Source organism: Megalobrama amblycephala, linkage group LG7 (assembly GCF_018812025.1).
Source record: "Megalobrama amblycephala isolate DHTTF-2021 linkage group LG7, ASM1881202v1, whole genome shotgun sequence".
Taxonomy (NCBI): Eukaryota; Metazoa; Chordata; class Actinopteri; order Cypriniformes; family Xenocyprididae; genus Megalobrama; species Megalobrama amblycephala.
The window spans coordinates 7,385,271-7,406,460 of NC_063050.1; the positions used below are offsets into that span (position 1 = coordinate 7,385,271).

A 21,190-nucleotide genomic window follows, 5' to 3' on the forward strand; every position below is an offset into this window, starting at 1 on the left:
GTGGTTTGTAATAAGTGAAGATTCTGAGATCTAGAGAGATTTGTCAATGTTTAATGTTCTGTTTCTGTTATCTGAGTTTTGTGCAGTTATCGTTGTGTTAGAGAGCAGATCCTGTGCTTCAGTGAGTGATAAGCCAGAAACACTGATGTTATGCTGCATGTTGCTTTATTTGTGTACACCAATTTTACATTCCCAAAACATTATCAGAATGTCCCCACTGGTGTTAAGGACGTTGTCTAGTAACGTTCCCAGTATGTTCAGAGACGGTCACGATGTGGAGTTCTTTTAGGGTTTGGGGAACGTTATTTGGCGGACCTTCACAGAACATTCAAGATGTTCTCTGAACGTTTAGGGAACCATGTTTTATTTGGAAATGTTCTCAGAACGTCCCTGCTGCCCTTGTCAAAAAATTGAATTGAAAATTTGAGCTAAACTGACTAATAAAAGTGACTGTTCAAACAAAAACTATTTTTTTTCTTAAATGTCTTGCAAAAAAAGCTCTTTACAGGTAATACCTGCATAAATATTATGAAACCTTTTCTTTAAAATGCAAATCTCTTGCAGTAAGTCATTAGCTGACAACAGCACATGCATGAGCTAATGTAACTGCTGTATGACTGCATCAGCAGCTACACAGTTACTGCAATTTATAAATGTCACCCTTACGGAGGTAAGCACTAGCTTTAGTTGGGCTCCTGTCCCTTGACGTTTTGAGTTTACTTTTTCTTCAATTGTTGTAACCGTGTGTTTCTAAAGCACATTTGTTACAAAAAAAGTTGGGTTGCATGTTGTTGTTGATTTTTTTCATCATACAGTGGTCTTATTCACTGCTCTCTGAACATTTTATTTATTTCATGTTGTAGTTTTATGAACATACATAAAATTTTGTTCTGCTTTGATGTTTTGAAAGTTTTTATCATTGGGCAGAAATTATTCAGACAGGATTGTGGGTCTTCTACGTGGGTAGTTGATGATGCAGTGATACAGTAGGTACATTAGCTCATGTATGTGCTGTTCTCAGCTAATGGCTTACTGCAAGAGTTTTGCATTTTACAGAAAAGGTTTCATAATAATAATCCAGGAAATCCCTGTAAAGTGCTTTTTTTTTTTTTTGTAAGACATTAAAGAAGCATTAGTTTTTGTTTGGACAGACACTTTTGTTAGTCAATTTAGCTGTAATTTTCAATTCAATTTTTTGACAAGGACATTCTGGGAACATCACATTTCCAAATAAAACACATCACATCAATCTTGGACAGAAGGCAATTCTAGATCCACAAGTGTACATGCAGGAGGACAAAGTTTGAGCACGCACATGTAATATCTGAGCAAGAGAGCGTGTGTCCAGTTTTGTGGGAGAAGGGAATCCGCCTGTGAGCAGAGAGATTCTTGCTTGCGCATTCAGCGATGTCTCAGGAGGGGATGAGGATAAGATATATTAGAGGTAAAAAAATATATAAATACGGTTTGGTTTCTCGCACAAACCGATCGTTTCGTGTCTTAGGACATCAATGTGTCGTCACGAGCCACAGGGTTTAATTTGGACTTGTCTGTGCATGTTTTTTCGACTCTTATTGTTCGAGTTCCCATCACTCCCACTGTTAAAAATAAATGTAAATTTACAGGTAATGGTCTGTATTTTTTTTTACAGATTTTTCCCGTTTTCCTGAGACAATGCAAATCCTCAACCTTCTTTGATCTGTAATTTTTATATCCAACTATCCAATGTATCTTATGATTCAGTATTGACAATTTACTCAGGTCATGTAAGGCATGTAAGGCCAACTAATTTTTATTTCTTTATGATTTCAGGTCATGTGGAAAGACTGGAGGTCTACAGCAGCATTGCAGTCCAGGTGTGGAAAGAGTGCTATTCTTATACAACAAATTCTTTGTTTACATCTTTCATGCTGCTGTTCTGTACAGTATTTTTTGTTGTAATTGTAACTAGAATCATTCAGAAACATGGCTTTTCCTATCACTGCTATCCTGACACACATCTCTACTTTTCATTCCAGCCAGATGATCAACCAGTAGCTGCTCGCATCTCAGCCTGCTTGATGGAAATTTCCGACTTTCACCTGGATGACCGTTACCTTCAACTCCACCTTGCCAAGACAGAAGTTCTCGTGGTTTCAGCCACCCATCCTTTGTGTTATAATCAATCAGCTAAACTTCACAGACTACAGTGCTGGAACTGCCTGATCTTGAAGATTTGCCCAGTACAACATTGGGAAGACCAGGCCATTCCTATCGGAAAATGCTACACAACAGAACAACAACTGGCTCTGCAAGCCTGTACCTATATGCCCTCCAGAAGCTTGCGCTCTGAAAGTGAACAGCATCTTGTGGTGCCATCCCAAAGGGGCACAAACTCACTTTAACTGACCTTTACCTGGACTGTCCCATGCTGGTGGAATAACCTGACTAACTCAAACCATTTTCAAGAGACTGCTAAAGATGCATTTTTTTGTGTGTGTGAACAATTGTCCTGATGATACTATCTGATGAACTGAAAAAAATAATTTCTATGCATACTGTGCTAGACTAACTGGAAATTGTCATTGTACTTATTGTTGCATCCATTCCCAGGTGAAAAAAAGTACATTTCTATAATCTACTTAAAGTGCTCTATTTTCGTGCACTAATTTTGTACTTAATATACAAAAAATTCTTCTTTAGTACTTCTTAAGATAATCTTTTGAGACAGCATGAAATATGAACTAAAATGTGCTTTTAATATACTATCTCTGTATTTAAATATATATTTAATATATTTAATTACCACTTGTAGTACACTATGGATTCAAATGTACTATAAGTGGAATCTAAATACATTTTTTTTAAATACAGAGATAGTATATTAAAAGCACATTTAAGTTCATATTTCATGCTGTCTCAAAATAGCACAGTTGAGTACATTTAGATGTTCTCAAGATTATCTTAAGAAGTACTAAAGATACATTTTTAGTATATTAAGTACAAAATTAGTGCACGAAAATAGAGCACTTTAAGTATATTATAGAAATGTACTTTTTTTCACCTGGGTTGTACTCCTTGTAGTCACTTTGGATAAAATGTAATCATATGTATAAAATAACAGCAATATTACAGTATAAAAGTATACAGAAATTGTCTTTTAATGTAGATGTTCTATATACTAAGCTTGAATTTCCTATAATTTAAGTAACTTGACATATAATGTCTTATGTACAATTACTAATACCATACATGTGCATGTATTTGGTACTATATTTTGTTAATTTAACAGAAATTGGTTTTTATTTTTATGCATTTCTAAGTAATTAATTTATAGATTGATTGTAGTTGTGAGTGGTTCTGTAAAAATAAAGATTAATACTGTAAAATGCAAACACTTGTTTTTGAATTTATGTGCTAAGTGCATTTTTATAAATAATTTCTTAGCTATTGTACATGGAAAATCTATATTTTAAAAGTAAATAACTAGATGGACAGAGCAGCTTGATAAAATAACTCATAAAAACCTTCAATTTGCAGAGATTAACCTGAAAGTAATTTTCTATGTAATCTGACATAATTTATCAGTTTTTTCACGGTTTAATAAATTATTATCAACAGTGTAATGACTGAGGCAAATCAGACACAATTATTGGTTAGTTAACCAATAGTTTTAAGCTCACTCTGGAGTCTGTCCCCATCCCCCGGGAAGTTTTCAGTTACAAGTTTATTGCGCTGAGGAATGTGGTTGCCGCATGGAGAACAGAGTAGAGACACGGAAAATCTGCATCTTCCCTGCATTTTCCACACAGAACACAGACTCTATGGCATTAATGTATAGACAGACTGTGCTATAAATGAATCCTTCTCAGGAAATGGTATCCATTATTACTGATGTTGTATTGTACTCATTGTATTTACATGTTTGATGATTGTTAAATGTTATGACCTGCACGGTAACTTCAATCATGCCATGTTTAGTGTCTATACGTTCGTAGTGGGAAGATTTAAATGCTTGTGTATGCGGTATGTCCATACCTGTGCAACACATCAGTATTACAAGAATCTTTAATAGATCTGATTCAAGAACTCAGCTTGTTAATCTTTCTGGGTTGTAAAAGCCCTGACAGGAGGGGTGTTGCCACCCAGAATTACAACATCTTCATTGGTCGGTCAACAACTGAGAGGTGTGACTTTGACCAGAGGTTAAAAACCAGCGAACAGTGCCACTCCCCCTCTTTTTCTCATTGCTTCTGAACGACCGAATCGATCTCCTTGCGGCCGGCCTAGGCCAGGCCTGCAAGGCCTGTAGGCCTCGGCCTACAAACGAGCCATGTGCTCCTCATCCAACATGGAAAAACTGGCAATAACTTCGGACTGAATCACCCAAGATCTCTCCTCAGATGGCAGAGCCGATGCTCCTCAGCCTAAGGGCATCTTGCAAGTATCGTACATTTTAACACTAAACAGCGAGTTAGTATTAATTTGTAAGACTTACGTTGCTATTGCTGAAGAAACTGATGATTCCTTTCCAGATTGCCTTTGACATTTCATGTAGCTCTAGTAACAGCATCTCTTCCGGTTCAACACTCTCATTACTCATTCTGACTTGCGTGTGTGCGTGTGTGTGTGTGTGACCCTTTATGTATGTTATGTTATGTTATGTGTTTGTTAGTTTAGTTATGTGTTTGTGAGTTAGTTAATAAAGATTGTGCACAATACACGTTTGGTTCTGACTCCGTCTGCTAATGAATTGCCTCTTAAGTGATAGATCCGGACTACGTGCTCTGAGTAGTACAGTACAATAAGAAATGTTATTTTTCCATAACTTGGAAATTGACATTTCTTAGAATTAATAAACAATCAACACTGAGCGTTCACTGGACGAACAGGTTAACTGATTGTAATGTTAATTTTAATGTAGCTACGTCCAGTTAATCTGATTAACGGATTTGCATATTCATAATTAATCATAATTAATAATCATAATGAGTTATGAATAATTATTAATATTTCCCCTTTGAGTTAATTTTCGCTACAACAGTAATGTACTGTAATTGAATGAATTTTGACTGTAAAGTCTGTTCTGTATTTTTACAGTTTCTGTATGTAATTTTGTGAAATGGTTATTTGCTGTAATTTAACGGAATCCGTCTGGAAACTCTGCTGCCAGACTTTTTACCGTTTTTTTACCATTACCATTTTTTTTTTACAGTGCCCATTATACGACTGACAGGCAACGGTTGGAGTTAAAAATCATCATTTGTGTTCAACTGAAGAAACAAAGTCACCTACATCTTGGATGCCCTGGGGGTAAGCAGATAAACATCAAATTTTCATTTTTGGGTGAACTATCCCTTTAATTTCATATGTGAAATTTACTTAAAAAAAAAAAAAAAAAAAAAAAACGTGTGCAAAAACTTAAAAAAATTATGTACATTTTACTTATTGTTTTTTTTTTCAGTGTACCTACTTGATATGCTGCTTCAGGGTCACAACACCGTAAGGAAAGGGTGAGGAGTCAGGATGTTATGTATACCTGACCTTGGGCTGTTTATAGGGAAAAACAAAACACATACGCCCCGCCCTGTACCCCATTCTTATTTACTCACACACAGTCACACCTGGATCAAACCTTGACAGAGAAAATATACCAAGCGTCATGAGGCTGCTGAACCTGGATTTATATGGACTTGTCAACTCTAAACCTATACTCTGAAACTCAGAGTTTGTTCAACTAGCTTCATGCAACAGGATTCAGATATGTCAGATTCAACAATAAATCTTTTTCAGGTTAACTATTAGCTATAGCACACACTGGCATGTTACATGTAGTTCCAACAAACATGAATTAGGTAAACTTTCCTTTTACACATTTAGCCGAAATGAACGCAATGAAGTTGTGATAAAATGTTTAAGAACTCATCTTCATTAAATAAATTAAACAAGCAGCAGAAATAACTTTTTTGAGGTTTTACAGTTTTGAGAATTTACAGTAGCTACATGTAGCCTATCCTAAAATGGATTCGTTTCTAATTTAAGGGTCCTCCTGTTTTGGATAATATGCAACATTAGCAAGTCATGTCAAATGTCAAGTCATTGCAAATCATGTTTCTGACTCAGGACAATTGAGAACAGTAGAAAGGCGAGAGACGTTTTTACTGCATCCAATTCTCCTGACCGAAAAGTAGAATATCAAATGTTAGGTTGAAGTTCTTTTGATCACATGAACAGCTTCTTATGGGATTTTTGGTCAGTAACTCAAAGGCACCAGTCACTGTGTCGACTACTTTGACTACTGGGGGAAAGGAACCAAAGTCACTGTTTCCTCAGGTAAGATATTGATGATATTTTCTGTCATTTTATTTTTATTTCTTTTTGAAGATCAAGTAAGTAGTCTTGGCACAAAATTTCAGACATATTTACAATTTTTACCTTGGTTAACAGTGGAAAGATGCGTCAGTAACCTTAAAAAATAACGCGTAAAACCTTTAGATTACAGAAAGTGTGAACTAACGTATCAAACCGAGTCGCTTTGAGAACGTCGACCTAGACAAAGTACAGCCTATAGCCTGTGTAAATGTATTTGTGGTTATGGTATGGCTCTTATCATAAACTTTCCGGCTGTGACGGTGCCTTTGACTACTGGGGAAAGGGAACCGCGGTGACTGTAACATCAGGTAAGAAGTTAGATTCGTTCATAAATTATTCGTTATGTATTGTTTTATTAACATATTAACTAATGAAGCATACTATTTTTTATTAACTTAGGCTATTAACAACTTTTAGTCATAGAAAAATATCATGGATAATGTTGCAATAAAGTAATGAACCAGGCTGCATCTATAGGTTCGCTTATATTAGTGGGGAAAAAATCGTTTGTGTTTTTGTGCACTGAAGAAATTAAAAGTATCACTGTGTAGTCGCTTTGACTACTGGGGAAAGGGAACCGCGGTGACTGTAACATCAGGTAAGAAGTTAATAAATTATTCGTTATGTAGCCTATAGTTTTATTAACATATTAACTAATTAAACATATAATTTTTTATTAACTTATTAACAACATCTTCTAGTCATAGAAAAAATATCATGGATAATGTGGCAATAAATTAATAAATGAGGTTGTATTAGTGTAAAAATCGTTAGTGTTTTTGTGCGCTGAAGAAATTAAAAGTCTCACTGTGACGCTTCCTTTGACTACTGGGGGAAAGGCACGTCGGTCACAGTGACATCTGGTAAGAAGTTACATTTAATCTACTCTATAACGTTGGCACGTTTTAAATAGGCTATAATAGTGGGCTGAATGTAAAATTGCAGACCGCTGGTCCGTTTTGCAATAATAAACATTAGATTGAATTAAAAGGATAAATGGTCGAGTCTGTTGGTCAGAGTAATAATTGAAAGCGACTTGTTAAGCGGTTACATAGTTGCTATTTTTGTACAATATCCCCGGGTAAAGTGTCAGTGTGATTATGCTTTTGACTACTGGGGAAAAGGAACCACGGTCACTGTCTCGTCAGGTAAGAAAAATACTCACCTATCAAATCAAAATCTGATTTAAGTACGACAAATGTGGGCGAAGTTAATTTGTCGAAAAACTGTTTTTACATTAAAGCAACATTTCAATGGCGATTTTCTTGTTCTGCGATTAGAGCAATTAAAGTCAGGACATTGGTCTTAAGTGTTTTGTTAGAAACGCAATTATGATTCACATTAATTATGAATAACTACAATTCTAAATAATTAGATTTGTGCATTCAAATAAAACAAGAAATCGGCTACAGGTCGTTCAGCAGACTCTGAGCGTTGTATTTTTATACTGCTCTGTAACATTAAAAGAATATTGTGTAACTGGGCTTTCGACTACTGGGGAAGCGGCACCACAGTCACCGTAACAAACAGTAAGATTTTATCATTAATTGCAAGGACATTTGTATCGTAAAACAAGACAAAATGTCACGTGTGGTGTACTATTTATTTACCTTATTTTTAATGGGGTTTTCTATTGCAAACTATTTTAATTTAGCTGTTGTCAAATGTGGAGATATTTTCACTATAACTACATAATTTAAAAGACTACATAATTTTATAATATTGTTTTGTTGTATAGCTGATAAAAACGAACAAAAATGAATAATAGTTGATTGAATCCCGCTGTTACTAACAAAAAAGAAAGAGCTTTTATAATAGCTGTTACATAGTTTACTGATTTAGGGCGGAAACGTTTACAGCGAAAGAATATGTGGCAAAAAAAGGGGGGGAAATAAAGCGTAGGCGATTAGTTTAGCAGAAACGTTTCTGTCAGTGACAAAGAGGGCATTAAAATAAAAGATTTTGGCCTAAACCCAACCGCTATTCAATACATAATTGCATAAATAGAGCAAATAATAGAGGAAAAAACCCTAAACTTTTTGAAGTGCGAGGATGTTTGTTTCCATCGTTTATTTGTTTTTCTAATGATATATTTATGGTTTTCTTTTTGAATATGATTTAATAGTTTGAAGTTACAATCTATATAATTCTCTTATTTCAATTTCTTAAAAGGTTGGGATTGTTTTCATTCATTTTTTTTTTATTTTTTTTTATTTACTACATTCTTCGTAAGTTACGTAAACTGTTTCATTTGAAGCAATTTGAAAAGTCATTATGCAGTCATTGTCAAGTAAATTCATTACTTATTTGACCTCTAGTATATTTCAAGTAGGCTACAATATCGACAAAACAAAAGGAACAAACGTGTTTTTGTAAACGAGCAATTCTTTCTTGAATTCTTGAATATCTTAAATGTGTTGATTCTTCAAACAGTAAATTCGTTTGACATGCTATTTTAGGCTACTAAAAAGGCTGTATAGGCTACTACAGGCTTATGATGATGTTATTTTCGCAGTCACTAATTATAATATATTCAACAGATAGTAGTAATGAACTGAACTTTTGTACAACTGATAGCGCTGTATTAGTTTGACCTCATGTGACTTTTTGAAAGACTCGGTCATTTTCATGTGTTGTAGTTGCTATTCCTTACGTTGTTTTGAAAAAACGTCTGCTACATGAGAAGGTGCAAACGTTATTTCGTGTTTCTGTATCTCTTCTATTTAGTGGGGAATATGCTGTTATACTGTCGGGCATCTTAAATGTCAGTGTTTTGTTGGCTTTAAATAAGATAATATATACTTTAATTCTTGCCTTATCAAATTTGAGGTTATGATTTTGCAACGTAAATACATGAATGCAGTCCAGCTATTTTTGTTAAAAAAAAAAAAAAAAAAAAAAAATAAGACCGTTTTAGATTAGGTAAAAATCAGCTCTTTTCAGTGGTAGCCTATACTTTTTTCCCATTTCACAAAACTTAAAAAATAATTTTGAGATCAGCATTCCTGTTACTGAGGACAAAAGAGAGAAAAATATAGCCTACGAGTAAATAAGTTAAAAAAAATAAAAAATAATAAAATAAAAAAAATTAAAGTAACTATGATTTTCGTTTAAACAACGCAAATATTTTCGCTTACACTTAATTTTGATGGCCCCCTATAGACATTCTGTTGACTGTAAGTTACTTTACAGCTATGTCTGCTAACTCTCATTATAGTATTAGACTGTCTGCTTAATATCTGCTAACACTTTATTGTGATGCTCTAATTTGCAAGTAAATGTCAACTTATTCTATTAACCATAACCCCACCAGTCTACATACTATAATAACACTCTGTTGAGAGTGTTATATTTAACAGAATGTGTTAAAGGAACCATCAAAATAAAGTGAAACCACATTGTCTAGTCAAATACAAATGAATTAAATGTAAGCAAAATGTTTTGTTCAATAATGTGTGTGTGTGTGTGTGTGTGTGTGTGTGTTTTCTCCTCTTTAGATTCTAAATCACCACCGAATGTGTTCCCAATGTCTCAGTGTCAATCTTCCTCGGATTCCCTATTTATTGGCTGTCTGGCCTCTGATTCTCTTAATTTAAAACTGAAGGACAGTGGGAAAGACCTGACTGGTATCATCGAGTACCCTCCAGTGAAAACTGGAGACAAGACATTTCAAGTCAGTCTTTTGAGTATTACCAAACAGAAAATGGAGCAAAGCAACATAACTTGTGATGCAGAGAACCAAATTGGCAAAGTTAGTAAACAATTCAAAGGTAATTCCAGACACTAACAAATGTTGCAAATTTTCAGTTGTCCTTCATAGTTTCACTTTATATAAACATACGTTGCTTTTTAATTACAGTGAATCCACAAGAACCAACCCTGAGCTTGGTTCCTGTAATAACGCAGAAAAATACATTTGCCATGTGTGTTATTGAGGATTTTTACCCCATGGACATCACTGCACGTTGGAAAGAAAATGATGTATACAGTCAGAGACGGACAAAATTGGAATACAAACGCAATACTGAAGGTCTTTTCACAGCACACAGTTTTTATGAAGTCAGCAGCAAGACTTGGAATGAAAAAACTCGCTATACCTGTGAGGTCACATACCAGAAAAAACTGATTACTTTGACGAAGAATTTCAAAGGTAAATCATTTATTGTTGGTTTTCTTCTTCTAACTCCCTTCTCATCTCCCTTTTGTTCAAATTCACACAAAGATGCATTGCTCCAGATTGTTCCCATTCACAGACATAGCCTACACATGAATCCAAATTTACATTAAATCATATTTATTTTCTTACTTCCTTGCAGCTACATTCGGATTAACGCTAAATCCACCAATTGAGAGAGAACTATTTGTCAATAATAAAACTGTCTTGGAAGCTGTTGTTTCTGGAGATGTAAAAGAGATGGTGCAAGCAGCTTTAGTGTCGTGCAAAGTGAAGGATGAAAACGTAGCCAGTATCACATCAGAAAATATTGTCCCTTCTACAGACACTTCACAGTTTACGAAAAAACACAAAGTCATCATTGATACAAATAAATGGTTTGATGGTGAATATGTCACTTGCACCATCCATGACACAAATAATAACAGACCCATCGAGCAGAAGATCCATTTTGATAAAGGAGGTAAGTCACAAATTTCAAGCATTCAAAAAAAAAAAAAAAAAAAAAAAAAAAAAAATGAAGCGTGTGGCTTAATATTCATAGATGCCATACATTTAAAATGCTTAGACACGGAGGATTGTTTTTTTGCTCTCAAACATTTCTTGCTTGATTCACTATATTGTTATTAATTTTGTTTGATTATTCTATTTGATTGTTTAATAAATCTTTATCACTTTCTCTAATTCAGATGGAAGGAAACCCAATGCTACCATTTACAGACCTGATGATATCAAGGCAGATCCTGTCTCTCTGGTGTGCAAGGTCACCAGCTCTAATCTTGGCAATGTCTATATCATGTGGAAAGTGGGTGATGAGTCTTACAAAGAGGGCAGAACCAGTGCTCCAATCCGTCAAAATGACTCCACGTCTATTCTCAGCATCCTAACAATCCCAAAGAAAACATATGAAAAACCCCAAACCACCGTCACCTGCGCAGTCAAACATGCCAACATGGACAAAATAGGATCTCCACTACAAGTGACAACAAGCCAAAGTAAAAATACAGAATGTCCACTTGATTATTCTGAAAAATCATAACTTTTATTTGTTTTTACTTGTACGTTCTCCGGTGCTTTTGTCCTGTTGCTTTCTCGTCAAGATATGTATCTTTGATGTTGTTTTTGTGCATATTTCTGTCTGTATATGTCTGTATCACTTATACTGCATGGGTCAAACATCAAAGCCAAATTACACTCAAAACTATGTTTAAATTATTGGATGCAAATAAATATGAACTAAAATACAGTCAGCATAATGTCACAGTGAAAAAAAACAACAAAAAAACAGTTTTCAAGAGAGAAATTAATTCTGACCTGTGTGAATGTGATACTTTTCTTAAAATTGCTCATTTATGTTTTGTCCTGTGCTTACTGTACTGCTGTTAGCATTTTCATGCCCTCTGATATAACAGTTTAATGTTCCAAATCTAAAATAATTAATTTTGATTTGACTTTATGTTGTTACAATATTAAGCAATAAATCTTTGTGTTTGCATGATTTCGTTCAGCTCTCATGTTTCTTGCAGTCACTTTGTGTGCTTTATTTTCTGGTCCCTTTTTATCAGTTTTTAGAGAAACAAGAATATTTTTCATATCCATTCAGCATTCATATTTTTGTTGTTGTAAGGATGTGTGATATTTTATGTGTATGATCAGTGAGTCAGTATTATATACTGTCTGAGTTGAAAATTGAAAGTTACTTGACAGCTGCATATTATAATGTAAGAATATGCTTATGCATATTTTTATCAAATGTATGGTGCAATGGACTAACAATGAGTAACATAGTCAGAGCAATGTATATGTTTGTCTCTTCTGTGTACTCTGCTGTTTGTGCAAATGAATGTATGCAAGTACATTTCTGCAGTACATGTGGCCGTTGTGTTCTTGAGTGTTTATGTAACACTCTTAGAAGCCTATAGTAAAGACCTTAAATTCAGGATGATTTATGATCTTCTATATGTGTTGCACAATGCTTATCATGTACATACATACATTCATTTATTTATTTATTTTTTTTTATTTTTTTAGCAGAGCCACCTGAGCCAGAGAAGGGTTTTGCTCTGAACTGTAATAATGATGCTCTGGAGGAGGATGAGTTCAGAAGTCTCTGGTCCACTGCCACTTCATTCATCTTCCTCTTCCTCTTTTCTCTGACATACAGCGCTGTACTCAGCCTCTTAAGGGTAACCCAAATATCAATAAATAGAGCACATGACATTTAAATAAGACAATTAAGCTACAGTTATAATGACTTTACTTTGGATTGTATTATGTAATTAAAGTCTATTTTTATTATTGTTTTTTTTTGTTTTTTTTCTAGATGAAGCAGTGATGATTTTTTCAAAAGAATTTCTGAAGACTCCAAGGTTTCTTACGTCGAATATACATAATGTGTCTCTATATACACATTTTTGAAGATATTGACAAATATGTACTCAGTGTTCACACTCATCAATAAAGTCTTATTTTGTCTACTCTTTCAGGCTATCTAGATTTATTCCTTCAAATATTTTATCTTACAATTGACATTATCTTGCAGTTTCAGTAGATGTTACAGTAATAGGTCCTTTAGAACATAAAATGTGAAAGTATTACTTATAAATATACATACACTGAATAAAATGGTGAAACAATTTCCATTCTGAGATTGCTAGTAAATTTCACAATTAATTACAAAGAAACGGCAAGTCACAAACCGAATTAAGTGTGAAATTTTGAAGTAGAAAGACTGAAATGGTATTTTCTTGAAAAACATACTCCAGTAATCTTAGTAGGCCTATTATTTAAAACATTTTTATGACTTAAGTCTTGATGTGTTTATTACTTATCAAGAAGTGTGTCATATCTCCAAAAGATTTGTAATACATGTTTTATTTTATTTTTTAATTAAAACATTTCTGTTCTTTCAGTTGTTCTTAAATTAAGACTGATTAAACTGTACACAAATGACATATTCCTAGAAAAGCTTTAATTTAGGGTACTGCTGCAGTGGAGATGTGTTTCTCTCTCAGTTTTCGGTTGTTGTATTTGAATATTTTGTCTCTGGGGATTGAGAATCACCAAAGCAGAGGAGCAGCTGCAAACTGTTGAGCACTCAAGGAAACGTTTTAATATCACCAAACAATAATAAACTTAACAACCATATGCAATTTATAACAATTAAGCTTGATGAGCTACACAATTCAAAACAATTTGCAATGCTGTAAAAATCTGGTTACACTTTATTTTAAGGTGACATAGTTACATGGTACCTACTCAAATAAGTACTGAGTAATATTAATTAATTACATGTACTTACTATAGAGTTATGGTTAGGCTTAAGGTTTGGTTTAGGGTTAGTTACCTGTAATTATGCATAATTTACTGTTATTACATAGTAATATGTAGTAACGTGTAATATGTCACCTTAAAATAAAGTGTTACCCAACATCTTTATGTGTAGCCTATTACTACTAATACTTAAGATTTACTAGAATTACATTTTGTGGTCCATTCAAAATTATGCTGTTTAAAACATTTGCTGAGAATTTGAAATGTTATAAGAAACCTTTACAGTTATTTGAAGTAATTTTGCTTTGCTTATATGCAAATGTGGTGGGCTTGTGTTTACTTTGACTAAGTTCTCTCAAAGGAATTTCAGAATGTCAGAATTAGATCTGTGTATTCAAGGTCTCTCTTTCTTCCTCTTTTTCACCTCACACCTGCTGAAGTGAAACTGCGTTCATGTTTATGACTATTAATTCTTGGAAATGTCAAAATGTTAAAATTTAAAACCGAAGACTGCAACAATTAAATATTTATTTTATTAATTCTATACTTTTCACTGCTTACCTTTGTTTTTGTTTTTTGTTTTGTTTTTTTGAACAATAATTCTTTCAAAACACTAGCACTAGTTTTCTGTCCAAATATAGTTACAGTTTTTCTCAGTCGCTTTGGTGCATTTCTCACATCACTATTTACATTTGCACAACAGTTAGTTCAACCTCCACAACATTTAGTCATTTGTGCACATCATAGTAGCAGTATCTCATTCCTTCGAACAAATTGCAAATGCTTTTGGACATGCATCAATTGCTTTCATACAACTCTCTGCTGTTTTATAACATTATCATTTGCTTATGTCATGTCAGTCAAAATTAACTATACTTGAATGCTGAATAGTCATTCCATATAAAACTAATAGTCCTCATTTCATTGCTTGAGTCATTACATACAAAAATGTTGAACTAGTTGTCAAAATCTGAGTCTGGTCGAAGGGTGCAGCCAAATGTTGGGAGAACCACTGTAAATTCAATTATTCAAACATTTCATCGGGAGAACAGGTGTGTATAAATGGACAGTAATTCAGCACTAAACAAGCACTACTGTCATTGTGTCATACATGAAGCTTGCAGTGGGACAAGAACTTGTTACTGTACATTTTACATTTAGACGTACAGCTTTACTGCATCACACATTTAGTGTATTGTAGTGTACAGTAGTGTTACAGTAAAGATTTGCCATATGTACTGCAATATTGTTTACAGTTGTGCACAGCTCTACCCAAAGGCAGTTTATGTTTGTTGCAAATAAGGGTGTAATTTTTCTTTTGCACAATGCTGTGAACAAATTAGAATTGCAAAGAGCATATGCAGTAAAAATGTGAAACATACATATTCAATACAGTAATGTGTAACTTTACTGTATTTTTCAAATGGCTGTGCAAATAGTATATAGTGCTGTCTTGAGCATTTTCAGGTAGTGTCACCAAGATCTGACTTTTTTGCATTGGAAAACATTGACAGAGTAAACAGTCATAATGAAAACATGACAAAGCCATTTGACTATCTTGTTCATAAACAATGGTGTCAGGACTTTTCATCTTGATGACACTGACACTTTCATTGACACGAATACTTGCTTTTGAGGAATGACCTATCCATTTTGAGCAAGTGACACGCTTTTGCAGGTTATCAACTAGGTTTTGCAGTTTGTACTAATTGTTTCGAGAACTGCATTAACTGTTGTGCAAATGTAAATAGTGATGTGAGAAATGCACCAAAGCGACTGAGAAAAACTGTAATAGCACAATGACTGTCAAAATACTAACAATATAGTATTTACATTTAAATTAAGTGTAACTCTAACTCCAACTAACAATTTGATGGTATTAAAAAGAAAAACTGCATTACTTGTCATGTTTCAGTTCCATCTGCTTACAATAGGCAATAATGTTTTTTATAATTCACTTTCCTTTTACTTTTAACCATTCTACATTTTTTGGTTGATTGTTGAATGTGTGAGATCTCTATCTAAAAGTGAAGGAGTCATTACTTTATAGAATGTACAGCAGAAATAAAGTAATAGTGTGTAGTAAAAAGTTTCAGCATCATTTTATATGCCGATTTGCTGCTCAAGAAACATTTATTATTATTATTGTCAATGTTGAAACCAAATTTTTTTTTTTTTTTTCAGGATTATTTGATGAATATAAAATTAAAAAGAACTGCGTTAATCTGAAAGCTTTTGTAAAATTGTCACTACCGTTCAAAAGTTTGGGGTCAGTAAGAGTTTTTTTTATACATATATATAAATTATTTCATTTATTCAGCAAGGATACATTAAACTGATCAAAAGTGACAGTAGAAATTTATAACATTGCGAAAGCTTTCTATTTCAGATAAATGCTGTTCTTTTGAACTTTATATTCATCAAATAGCCTAATCCTGAAAAAAAATGTACACAACTGTTTTTAACATTGATAATAATAATAAATGTTTATTGAGCAGCAAATCAGCATTTAGAATGATTTCTGAAGGATCATGTGACACTGAAGACTGGAGTAATGATGCTGAAAATTCAGCTTTGACATCACAGAAATAAATTGCATAAATAGCCTACTAATCAGTGATAATGAAATGATGGATGATGGGAAATTCAGTCCAAAACTGAGTGTCAATAATCTGGGGTGGAGTGCCCTCCAGTGCACAACCAGGGCACTCCAGCTGGTGATCGAGTTACGTTGGTGTTTGTGTCTAAGTGAGAAAAGAGTTGATGTATGGCAAGCCGTTTTGACTTTTATTCACATCTCAGGATATGAATTCTTGATATCAACAATTCAGTTTTCACTAGTTAAAATGCTAATTCTTGATATCAGGAATTACATTTCCACTAGTAACAATGGCAATTTTTGATATCAAGAATTACATTTCCACTAGTAACAAGGTTAATTTTTGATATCAACAATTCAATTTTCACTAGTTAAAATGCTTATTTTTGATATCAAGAATTTTTTTCCACTAGTAAAAACTAGAATTCTTGATATCAGCAATTTATATCCTGGGAAAGGCAATAGGCAAGCCGTTTTGACTTTTAATCATTCCCAGGATATGAAATTTTGATATCAACAATTAAGTTTTCACTAGTTAAAATGTTAATTCTTGATATCTGGAATTACATTTCTACTAGTAACAATGACAATTGTTGATATCAACATTTGAATTTCCACTAGTAAAAATGTTAATGCTTGATATCAACAATGATGTCATTACTCGCAGAAATATGTATTCTTGATATCAACATTTGAATTTCCACTAGTAAAAACTATAATTCTTGATATCTGTAATTGTATTTTCACTAGTGAAATGTCACCATAGGCTGCCATTCAAATTCAATTGCTGATATCAAGAATTGAGTTCTTACTAGTTGAAATTCCAATTTCACATATCAGAAATACAATTCTTACTAGTAAAAATGCAAATTTTTGATATCAATAATTAATTTGTCACTAGTTCAAATGTCAGTTCTTGATATCAACAATTGAATTGCTACTAGTAACAATGTTCATTTTTGATATCAATAATTTGATTGTCACTAGTGACAATGTTAGTTTCTGATATCATGAATGTGATTGTTACTAGTAAGAAAGCCATTTTACATATCTGAAATTATGTTGATATCAGAAATACATCTTCAGATTACTAGTAGATACTAGTAGCAATTCAATTGTTGATATCAAGAACTGACATTTCAACTAGTGACAACTGAATTCTTGATATCAAAAATTCGCATTTTTACTAGTAACAATGTAATTATTGATATCAACAAAGAGAGTTGATATCTGAAATTGCTCTTGCAACTAGTGAAAATTCAATTACTGATATCTAGAAACGCAATTTTTACATGTAAAAATAGCTATGGTAATGAGCTAATGAATATTAATGAGATGTGGTTTTCGCGTAATCCTCTGTAAGCCAAAGATGGAGGAAGAACATCCGTCCAGAGAAATGGCTCCTTTATTTTTTCATTTAGTTAATAAAACATAAAAATTATATTATGGCTTGATTTTTTTTTTTTTTTTTTTTTAATTGTTAAAAAAAGTAGTTTCATCCTGTTTGTTTTTATTGGCCACGGGGTCCTTCTGAGAATTAAGGGAAAAAATGAACAAGGCATTCATTTATCATTTATTTTACCATTGACATGAACATAAGAAAAATAACCTCATGTCGTTTTTCATGTTTATTTTTGTCTTCATTACACTGTCTAATGCATCAGTGGACTATTTTTTTATTGTTCCATCCATGACATTTACATATGGCTCTAATACAGAATGTGTCATCATCGTGCCCAAATTCGTGCCGGTGTTTCTCTTTGGTTAAAGGCCTGTGCATTGTAAAACAGTGTAATGAAAAGTTATTGGCTACTGAACATTTTTACTGTACATTTTGATGTATTATGTACACCGACACCTTCTCATATGGGATAGCCTAATAATGAGCCGAAATATTTGCACTCTCTGTCCAATGGATGCGTAAATATGGCATGATAGCTACACTGTAATGTGCTAATAACTTGTATTATTTTTATTTACAGTAATATGTTGTCCATTTACTTGAAGTATAGGGCCACATTGGACTAGATGAATGATAAAGTCTTTTTGAACCTCTTTCCTAGTCCCGTCGACCATTTTAATGTCACATTAAATATAACACTGGATAACTCGTCTGATAGTCCAGTTGCATAATATATTTGAATGAAATATGCATCTGGAAGGTCTCTCAATTGTAGTGGGTTTGGAGTGGAAGAGACAATGATTTAATAAGAATGTAATCTTGCCCATCGGGTTGTCAGCCTGTTATTATTATTGTTGTTGTCCTTGTTATTGTCGTTTTACTTTATAACTATAATGTTTACTTAAAACCTAACAACGGTAGTATCATAAAATAACTAATGAATGCTTTATTCGTAAACTTTTTTTTTTCTGTTTTGGTAAAGTGCCTCTACTGTTCCATTACAGAGCTTTTTCCTGCAAAACAATACGGAATAGAATGGAATCGTGTATGTTATGTTAAAAGAGATGAATAAAATGGTCTCTTCCTTTTAAATGTAGGCCTACAGCAATCATGTCTGGAAACTTGACAAATAATATTTTATTGGGGCATGTAAAAGTGAAAAAACAAAGAAAAAAATGATAGAGAAAAGATTAAGGTTAAAAGATTCCTTATCGTATGGCCCCCTCTTGTGGCCAACATTACAACATTATCACAGCCTTAATCTTCCAGGTGAAATGGCTGTTTTGAATTTGATTTTACACTCACCACCAGCATCATAAATTCATAAAACTCAGCATGTGTGGTCATTTATTGTTCTCCATGTTTACATATACATATATACATATGTTTACAGACATGTTTATAAACATGTCTCCATGTTTATAAGTTTGATATACATGTGTTGGTAATGGGCTGTTCGTGCTCATACAGTAATGAAATGACCAAATATTAATTTAGCGCATTCCCAGTGTCCGTAGCTGTATCCCTTCTTGACCTTACCCTAAAATCGGTGTTTTCTGAGTTAGAAAAAAAGTGCCTCAGAGAATTATTTTAAGCATGCAGTTAAGACAATTTGATGCATTCCACATAGGCCTACACAAAAAGTAATTGGCCTAAGGTTCATTCTGTTTGCCCTATATAAAAATGTCATTATTTTATTTGCGATAACCCAGAAGCCTGTTCTCTTCTTGGACGAGTACAGTTTAAATCCGTGGGAACAGACTGCGAAATGTGAAAAATAGCTCTAAGTGAAAATAGCAACAGAATCTATTTACACTAAGTGAAAATAGCACCATTTCTTATATGCTACTTACACTAAGTGAAAAAAGCGAAATATTCTATTTGCCCTATAAAAAAGTATTCTCTTTGCAATAAGTGCCCATAGTAGTTAGATGCTATATTTACAGGCTACTTATAAATGGTGTCAGATAATATTTGTACATTAGTGTTGTTGTACATTAAACGGTGCAATAATAACAGACAGGGACATGCAGAGAGTTCCTCAGGGGCAGGGGCTCAAATGTAAAAAAGGGGCAATGTAAAATATATATATATATATATATATATATATATACATATATATATATGGCATATATATACATATATATATACATATATATATGCATATATATACATATATATATATATATATATATATATATATATATATATATATATATATACATATATATGGCAAGCCGTTTTGACTTTTATTCACATCTCAGGATATGAATTCTTGATATCAACAATTCAGTTTTCACTAGTTAAAATGCTAATTCTTGATATCAGGAATTACATTTCCACTAGTAACAATGGCAATTTTTGATATCAAGAATTACATTTCCACTAGTAACAAGGTTAATTTTTGATAACAACAATTCAATTTTCACTAGTTAAAATGCTTATTTTTGATATCAAGAATTTTTTTCCACTAGTAAAAACTAGAATTCTTGATATCAGCAATTTATATCCTGGGAAAGGCAATAGGCAAGCCGTTTTGACTTTTAATCATTCCCAGGATATGAAATTTTGATATCAACAATTCAGTTTTCACTAGTTAAAATGTTAATTCTTGATATCTGGAATTACATTTCTACTAGTAACAATGACAATTGTTGATATCAACATTTGAATTTCCACTAGTAAAAATGTTAATGCTTGATATCAACAATGATGTCATTACTCGCAGAAATATGTATTCTTGATATCAACATTTGAATTTCCCAACCCTGTATCCCATGAAATACGTTCTGAGGAAACTATTTTGCAAATCGCAATTACGTTACATGCCAACATATAAGCAGTGCTATTACGTTGGTCCTTAACCTAATATAAGCAGTGCTATTACGTTGGTCCTTAACCTAATAAAGCCAATTTATTGCAGTGCTATTACGTTTGTCCTGAACATAATACATCCAAAGCAGGTTTCTTTTCACACGTAGCAGCTAATGCTGTTCATTTTGTTTTAATTATTTACTCCCTTTTTTCTGATCGGGCTACAAAATATTATTTATGCCAGGGGAGTCAAATGGCGGCACCCAGATAATTTTTATCTGGCCCTCCAACTGGTTTTTGATGTTTAAAACCGCTCGCAATCTGATATCAAAGTCCACGCAAAGGTTTAGCGTTTTCAGCGGTGAGTTTAACGTTGTTGCAAAGATTTTTCTGATCTCGCCAGAATAATGTGAAACTGCTACGTTTTGGTTGCTATGAACAATATTTTATTTTCTGCATCAAAATAAGGTTTGATTACATTTTAAGCAAAAAATATATATTATTTATTTTCATAATATTCATTCAGTGAATGTACATAATCACTCGCTTGCGCGTTGTTGCAAAGATTTATCTGATC

The 21,190-nt window shown here is 33.1% G+C and overlaps 1 gene segment (V, D, J or C); it reads left to right on the forward strand.

Annotated features, from left to right (window-relative positions):
- Positions 1–6,775: 6,775 nt before the first annotated feature.
- LOC125271648 lies at positions 6,776–12,976 on the forward strand. The segment is given in 7 exon segments: positions 6,776–6,949; positions 9,849–10,121; positions 10,211–10,501; positions 10,668–10,988; positions 11,215–11,520; positions 12,557–12,711; positions 12,849–12,976. Coding segments are annotated over 6 exon segments (1,329 nt in total).
- Positions 12,977–21,190: the final 8,214 nt, after the last annotated feature.